The sequence below is a fragment of the Pistacia vera genome, unplaced genomic scaffold (assembly GCF_008641045.1).
Source record: "Pistacia vera cultivar Batoury unplaced genomic scaffold, PisVer_v2 Contig628, whole genome shotgun sequence".
Classification (NCBI taxonomy): domain Eukaryota; kingdom Viridiplantae; phylum Streptophyta; class Magnoliopsida; order Sapindales; family Anacardiaceae; genus Pistacia; species Pistacia vera.
The window spans coordinates 68,470-77,202 of NW_022196477.1; the positions used below are offsets into that span (position 1 = coordinate 68,470).

At 34.2% G+C, this 8,733-nt stretch overlaps 1 protein-coding gene across 1 annotated transcript; it reads right to left on the minus strand.

Moving 5' to 3' along the window:
• Positions 1-3,360: 3,360 nt before the first annotated feature.
• LOC116111136 lies at positions 3,361-4,498 on the minus strand. The gene is made up of 3 exons (XM_031397329.1): positions 4,337-4,498; positions 3,709-4,176; positions 3,361-3,393 (listed from the first exon to the last, which is right to left on the minus strand). Exons 1-3 carry the CDS (start codon positions 4,496-4,498, stop codon positions 3,361-3,363), a joined length of 663 nt encoding a protein of 220 aa, XP_031253189.1.
• Positions 4,499-8,733: the final 4,235 nt, after the last annotated feature.

Consider the following 8,733-nt stretch of genomic DNA (forward strand, 5'->3'; position numbering starts at 1 on the left):
GTTTTGCTTCTTATAATGAAAATAACATCAGCCTTGAAAAAGGAAAAAAAAAATTGGGAAATATTTCTTATCAAGCTATACATCAAGAAAATAAAATTTGCCCTTCATTTGATACTTAGTTACCTCTAGTATTTTATTTTCCCTCTCAACACCATTTTGTTTTCCTTTTTCTTCTTTTAATGCGTAATTTCAACTTTTATGTATTTTTTTTTCTCCCTCACCACCATTTCTTTCTATTTTCTTATTATTATTATTATTATTTTTTATAAAGCAGCTTGGGAAAAAAAACAGAAGGGGGTCTATGCTTTGCTTTTTCTCAAGCGGATAACAATAATGAACCAATACATACAGAAACAAGGGGGCATGTGTCCCCTCAACTTTTATTTTTTTTATGAAAATTTTCTTATATGTAGCTTTATATTATATATTGGTGGCTTATGTGTACTTGATTTAAGAGCTTTTTACCTTATTTTTAATTATTTAATATTTTCCAATATATAACTTATCATCTGCCACTATCATTTAAATAAATAAAAAATTGATAAAATAAAATACTTAAAAGTTAAAGATATTACAGTATCTTCCTAAATACTGAAATACGATGGGTACCATTGTTTTTTAATTATTTTAATTTCACGGTTTTGTAAAATTAAATAAAGCTTGCACATAAATCAGGATTGTTTATTTATTTTTAAACGATAACAATTTGATGTAATTTCTCAACCGTAAAGTTTAAAAAAAATCAATGGATTAAAAAATTATAATTACAATAATCATTAATAATCAACTTATCAATTTAATGTCTAAAATTATGAATCTCGCTTATCCACATTAATTAAGATTTTATTCTGGCGAATTAATATTTAAAACTAAAACTCTTTAAAATAATCATACACCACAAGATATTCAACTCTCTCAGAGAGGACTTATCCCACCAGAACTGCCGTGATACACCACATTTGGCTATGGCGTCATCGGTCTCCGGTGACAACTCGCAGCCGATTTTCAACTGTGTGTCTCACAATCATCATATTATAATATATTGATAATTAAAAAAAAAAAATTGTCGGGTGCGTTTGGTTTATTATTTTGGATAGGATTTTAGGGATAGTATTGGATAGTTGGATAGGGGAGTATTACGAGAAAAAATTTAAAAATTTATCCAAAAGTCCCCAAGGTTTGCTAATTTAATAAACACCCTAATATATTAAAATATTATAAAATGACAAAAACACCCCTACTACTCGCAGTGCCAAATTCTGGCCACCACCGCCAGAATCTGACCAAAAAATTGGATAACCACTCATACCGGTCGGATCTACCGGGTATTCGATCGATATGGCCTTTTTCGGCCATATCCACCACGGATTTGGCCGAAAAAGGCCAGATCTAAGGCCGAATGTGGCCTTCGACGGTCGGAAAAGGCAAAGACGGCCAAAGATATGACCGTCGTTGTCTGTCAACGATGGCCAAGATTTGGCCGTCAAATCTGGCATTTTCCGGTCAGATCTGGCCATTACCGGCCACTTCCGGTGGTCGTGTGACCGTTGTGATAGATTCCAGCAACCACCAGCGATGGTTGCTAGAATTTGACAAGTATTGGTGGGTGGGTTGGCTTTGTTAGTTTTTAAACTTTTTTTCTGGGGGTTATTTATGAAATTAATAAACTTATGGAGTCTAAAAGTAATTAAAAAAATAGACTAATATTTTGGGAATAACGTGCCAAACAACATTTGAAGAATAGAATTTGGAATATGGATAAAAACAATAAGCTAAACGCACCCGTCTATATTTTAAAACTAAAAATATAAACTATGTACCTGTTGATCCACCCCATGCTCTAGGCAAAAGCCCAAAATAAATAAACAAATAAGCGTAATGTCACGCACTTAACTTCTTTGCTAAGTTCGTGCGGCCTTAACCCTTCGGAAATGAGTTAAGCAGCCTAACGCTCACACAACTAACAAGCTCAAAGTATAAAGTTTAGAGAGAGAAGCTTAGAGAAAATATAAACTCTATATTGAAAGGATTTAAGTTATGAAATGTACAAGGGAGGGGTGGCCTATTTATAGGCTAAACCTCCTCAAATAAATGTCTAGATACATTGAACACTTAGTCCTTAAGTTACTTAACTCATAAGTAAACACTAGGTGGCACCCCTAGGTGGCAAACTTAGGTGGATGGATAAGCATTATCCTTTAAGTTTCTTTGCCACTAAGTTTACTTAACTCCGAAGTATACTTAGCCACTAAGCAACGTGCATCCCACTTGAGTCACCAAGCAAGCGGGTCGTGACAGTAAGGTGTGAAGTCGAGGTGAGAAGAAAAATAATTTAAAAGTTGAACAGAATAGTCAAATATACTTTGATTTTGCTCAAATTTAGCGTAGTGAATCTTGGTAACTTATTCTACAACTCTATTAGTTTTGATGTCCCACTTATTCTTTCATAGTACTGTTTTTTGGATAGGATGATAGTATATTAATAACCAAGAGTATTGATCTCTTGATGATTTATTAGTAGTTCGTGAGGCTCTATATTGTATTAGTGAGAACTTTAATAGGTTTTTTCCTGTTTTGGCTTTATCATGTGAAAATTCTGTAGTGTAGTTCTAATAGCCATGCATTTTGAAATAAAGAATCACCACTTCTTAAAGCTTTCCATTTAAAACTTGTAAAATTTTCTCATGCCACTTCGTTATCTTCAAAAATACCATTCCTTTTTTTTTTTGTAAGATTTAGTTGTCTTCACTTGTTCTATTCCCAACCACCACCCCCACAACAACTATCATTGTTCTTAAAACACAGTTTTAAATGTTCATATTGAAAGTTCAAAAAAGAATTAAAACTAGAAAAATAAAAAAAAACATTGATTACAAATAATTAAACTATTGATATGCTATAGCTAAATAATAGAAATAGCTGATAAGATTATAATAACTAACAATAATTTAAAGGAAAAGAAAACAATATATTAATTTTTTAACTTTGAAAATAATAAAATATAACTTGAATTAAAAAAAAAAAAAAAAAAAAGCAATTAAAAACTTACAATTTTAATTATGTTGCTGGTAACCCGATCAATCTCAATGCAAAGCTTCTTACTGCATTAAACTATCTTTCCGTTTTAAGTTTTTTTTTTTTTTTTTAACTTTATCGTACTATGGTTTAAATAAGCAAATAAGAATCAAAGTCATGACATAAAAATGAGTGTCAAAAGCATCAATAAAGGATAAGAAATTAAAAGTATTTATTATAATTGAACGTAGGAATGAATTTACGATAAAAAAAATTTGGTAAAGATTCATATAATTTCCAGGAGATTGAGCTGTGGTCCATTATATATAAATTTATTAAGAAAATTCAAACCAGGTAAACGAGTTCAAACAATGCCGACTGTGACAGCAAAATAAAACATATGGCACAAAACAATATAAATTCAGCAATTGCAGCAAGTGCACTTGTTGTAAACAGAAACATAATAAAATCATACTCTGCGTTTGTAAATTCCTGGTAGAAAAGGATTTCCATAGCAGAAAAATAAAACGAAAATACCATCAAACATGTCGATGCATTAATGACAACGGAAAATGGGAGGCCAGTTATGAGAATCGAAAGTGAGAGTGAGCACAAAGACGTAAAAAAAGCAAAAAAATTGAGTAGCAAAAACATTATTCGGATGAAAGGCCTCGTCACTATAGCAGAATCTACCCATTGTTTTGATGGCCCTTTACGAAAGATGGTGGTGGTGGTGGTGTTACTGATAGCAGTACTGTTGTTGGCAGGCTGCAGATTGCCGACACCTTTGGATACACCTTGGTATAATTCTCTGGGGGGGCTCGGTGCAGTTTCATAGGTAGCTGTGGTCATCAATAGAGCCACCACAAGTATTACGTTTCGGACTTTAAGAGGAATTGTTTTTATGATTTGGTCACGAAGCCCTAATCTTTTCAGAATGCTTTCGCCAAATGATAAGTCACCACGAAAGTAGTCGACAAGCGATTTTGGAGGTTTACGCTGAGGATGGAGTTGAGATGCTCTTTTAGCTTTAGCGCCACGTAGAATTTCCCCAACCTTTGGATTCAGCGAATCTTGGCGATCGTAGAAGATGTCCAGAGCTGTCAAACCTCTACTGTTCTTCTTATTTACTCCCATATATTTGATCAACAGCTTCACCGCCTTTGTTATTAGGGAGATCAGGACAACTTAAAAACTTATACATGTAAAGAAAATGAGAAGAAAAATAGATTTATATATATTCATGAATCCATCCTACCTAAATTTAATTTGCAAAAAGGATCATTCGCGCAGTTAAAGAGTTATGGACTGGAGTGCTTACCTCAGGTTGATTTTCAGATATTGCGGTATGCAACGCATTGTTGCCATCTTCGTCCTCCCAGTACAGGATTCCTTCTTCGTCGAAGCGTCGAAGCCATCCTAACAACACTTTAAAAGCTCTAAACTTCCGTTTTTGAGGGCCACATGGACGGCACTTTCCCATTTAACTGTGGGATCTCGGGTAGATGATGGACAGACATACGAAAAGTCAGCCAAATTGGATTCATTGTCGATTTGAGCTGCGTAGTGCGTAGTGCAAAGGAGTAATCCACCCCTTTGCTCTAACACGAACAAGCTGACTGTCATAATTTATCAACCATCTTACAACTTCCTGGTACTTCCCCTCCAAATCCAAATCAGGAGGACTACGCCCTTCCTGCAGCTTCTTCCCCTCCAAAGCCAAATGAAGAGGGCTACGGCCAAGATGGTCTTGTTTCGAAGCAAATGATGGCTTTAAGTTCACTATTTCCAACATGAAATGGACCTTTCCCCAGCTTGCAGCTGTGTGCAAGGGAGTAGTCACAAATGGTATTTCATCAATACGCTCCAAAACATATGGATCCTCCGCAAGTATTGAAAATAATGCATCCACATTTCCTTCGGCGGCAGAATTATGCAGCCTTTGCAACCTCTCATCTTCCATGCTGTAGGTGGCTATTTTACTATTTTGCTTCAGATTATGGGAGTTGACGTTGCAATTTTTTAGTACCAGAATGAGGAAAACATTGTTCATATTTATAGAAAACTTAGTCCTCACTCAAATCAATTTTACAGTATATTAATTTATGTGTGTCATATTCAATTAAACATCTACTAATTATATTAATTATAAAAATAAAAGTGAGAAAAAAATTTTAGACGTATATAATAAACAATAGAAAATGAATGTAAGGATCCAACAAAAATTACTTTGGCCACTAAAAATAATTATTGTTCCCCACCGGTTTTGAACAACAGGGAACACTTAATCTCGTCAGCACCCATAATTTATTAAATAATTAGCAGCCATGATTTTTAAAAGGTATGACAAAACCTTAAAAGAGTTTAGTCCAATAATTGAATAATAATATTACATATCCAAACGTTGCATATAAACTCAAGGGGTGCGTTTGACTCCCTATTTCTACCCATATTCTCAATCCTATTCTCCAAATATTTTTTGGCATATTATTCCATAAATATTACTATATTTTTTTAATTACTTTTAGACCCCTTAAGTTTATTAATTTCATTAAATATCCCAAGAAAAAAGTTTAAAAATTAATAAAAACACCCCCATCAACCCATACTTGCAAGATTCCGGCAACCATAGTCGATGGTAGCCGAAATCTGTATAACGGCCTACACCACGATCAGAACTTGCCGGTAGTTCACCGATCTGGCCGTCGTTGACGGTCAACGATAGCCAAATCTTGGTCATCATTGACCGAAAACGACAGCCATGTTGACTGCCAAAGATGGTCTTCTTTTGCCTTTTCCAACCATCGACAGCCATATCTGGCCGTTTTTAGCCAAATCCATGGTGAATCTGGCCGAAAAAGACCATACCAACGCGTTATGACACAAATCTGACCAGTCTGTGTCGTAACACAATTTTTCAGTCAGATTTCGTGGTGGTGGTCGGAATCTGGCACTATAGGTGGTAGGGGTGTTCTTGTCATTTTATATATTGGGGTGTTTAATTAAATTAGCAAACATAAGGGTTTTTTTATAAATTTTTAAATTTTACCTCGTAATACTCCCCTATTCAACTACCCAATATTATTCCCAAAATCCTATCCAAAATAATAAACCAAACGCACCCAAGGTTTTTTATTACTTTTTCTTCAAAACCACTGTTTACATTACATTTTTAATTACTCAAGATACAAATAATTTTCATTTGAATAATGATTGGTTGATAAACATCTATCATACATTTTTCTCATAAATGCTGATGTGGCAGTTCGCAATTGATCAATTCGTATTTGATCAGACAGAACCCATTATAAACTAACAAATTACGAGCTAATACGTCACATTTATAAGAGAAAGTGAGAAGGGTTTGTTAGTGTAATATTGCTATTTTTCAAGATACAAATAATTTTCATTTGAAGTAATGCTTATTTAGTAATTTTCACTATCTTTACCTAGCATCTTACAGAAGCTTAAAACATGTTAAATTTCATTTCTTATGGACTATATTTACTTGGTCTTTGAATTTTGCATTAAAAAGGGAGCTTTCATCTTGAGACCAACTGAAGCCATCTTGTAATGCTTAATAAAGATTGGAATTCCATGTAGTTTCGTTGTATATATACTCAAACAGCAGTTTACAAAAGTGAACCAAACCTTCTGTGAATACTAGGAGAGATGTTCTAACCCAATTTTTTTTTCCCTCTTTTCTTCTAATAAATATATACATGTTTCTCATCAATAGTTCAGTGAACCCAGTGTACAGATAGAAACAAATATTACACCTAACTTTTGACACTATAAAGAAATTGTTAGTGTATGCCCTAGGAACCAATCGTGTCATCGGTTCCGAGACATTATGTTTTGTATATATATGTGAATGTATATAGTTTNGTGGTTGTTTTTGTTTAAGGCTTATGCTAAGCTTAAGGTTGTCATTCCTGCAGTGACACCTACAATTAAGGCAACAGATGATTTGAACTTTTGGGGTTTTGGTTTTGTTCGATGAGAGACACAGTGAGGGCTTCTCCAGATGGAAGAAGAATAGAGAAGGAAAATATTGATATATAGCGAGCTCGGAGAGGCAGGGAACAGCTACGACAGTGGTATTCTAGAATTTTTATCGCTGAATGTAGTAATTAATAAACATAATAATATAAAAAAAATTAGAGATGCCATAATTAAATTCATTAGATTGTGATATAATTCACCATGGTGTTTCAGATTTTCTGTCTTTCTTTATATATATAATATTTACAAACTCTTTTATACAAACTAATATACCTTGAAATAAATAGATAAATGCATGTATAAAGTTTATTTATCAAATACTCAATAAATTAGATAAAGGATGTGTCAATTAAAAGAATAATGTCACACCAATTTGTATGGACTAATTTGTATATATAGTATATTAAAAAAAAATAAACAAAATCTATAATACAACAGACATATCACGTCAATAGATACATGAATAATAATTTTTCATTTTAATTATATTATAATTAGTAATTACATTAACCCAAAACCCTAAAAATAAATGCATTGACGTGTTGTGTAGAAGATGCGATATCCTTATAATAATATTCTAAGATTTTTTCTCATGAAACAAGAAATTCCTATAATGGTCGTACGTAGATACAATTACCTACTAGTGCATGTGATTAGTCATGACAAAACGGACAGGTGGGCCAGGTTAGGGTTGGGTCCAAACGGCTACAGGCCCAAAAGGGGTCCAAAATATTTGACTCGGATCCTACCCTATGCAGGTACAGGTGAACTCGCAGGTACTCGTTTTTTTTCTCTCTCTCAAATTTTCAATTTTTTGCAGTTACACCTCCAAAATTCCTGCAGTTTTCATTTTTTACAATTACTCCCCCANTAGGGAGGGTTGAGGCGGGTCGTGTCACTAACATCCTCCCTTAAGCTAAAACTTGTGATAAGTCTCAACATCCTCTCTTTAATCAGACCTGTTGTCTTGAACCAGTTCTGAACAACCATAATCTTCCATTCTAAAAGTTATCTAGTAGCAGCTTTCTCAACGTTCATCTGGCAGCAGCTTTCTCGATCAAGTAACCATGAAAATTCACGCTGAGACATTCTCGAAGTTCATCTAGCAGCAACTCTTCAAAAAATTCATCAAGCAATTTGAGGAGTTGAGGATTTTTTGGAATCCCAAGTTGATAGAAATGTGGCATGCTCAACCTCCAGTCCAAAGCTTCAGTAAACTTCAAAAATTAGTTGTGGGTTGCTGCGACATGTTAAATATTGAAGAACCTCTTCAATCCCTCCGTTCTGAAAAGGCTGGTGAAACGCAGAACACTTGAACTATGGTATTGCTCGACCATACCAGAAATAGTTACAATCAAAGAAGACAGAGAGAATCGTGTTACCTTGTTTGTACATTATGGAACTTGGAGATCTACCCGAGCTCACCTGTTTTAGCTCAGGGTCCTATACTATTGAATTTCCAGTTAGCTTTGGTTGTGTAGCTTAACCGCAAGAGATGCAGCTCCTTGGATGAGTAACCTCAATGCCACGCTGCAACATATATTTAAAAAACATAAATCATGTTTAACTATCACCAATGTTTAGTCAATATTTACTCTTGTTTTGTTACAATTATTGACTACTGAATTTGCTAATGCTTTGTAGAAGAAGGCTGGCATCGGGCAATATATGGATGTTCGTGTTCTTATTACTTCCAGTTTCCGAGCAGGGAAG

Excerpts from the sequence above, each read along its gene's own strand:
- LOC116111136 (XM_031397329.1), bottom strand. The coding sequence starts at position 4,498 with ATGGGAAAGTGCCGTCCATGTGGCCCTCAAAAACGGAAGTTTAGAGCT. Across the intron at positions 4,177-4,336 it reads TATCTGAAAATCAACCTGAG|GCGGTGAAGCTGTTGATCAA; the intron begins GTAAGCACTCCA and ends CTAATAACAAAG. Across the intron at positions 3,394-3,708 it reads AAGGGCCATCAAAACAATGG|TCGGCATTGTTTGAACTCGT; the intron begins GTAGATTCTGCT and ends TTGCTGTCACAG.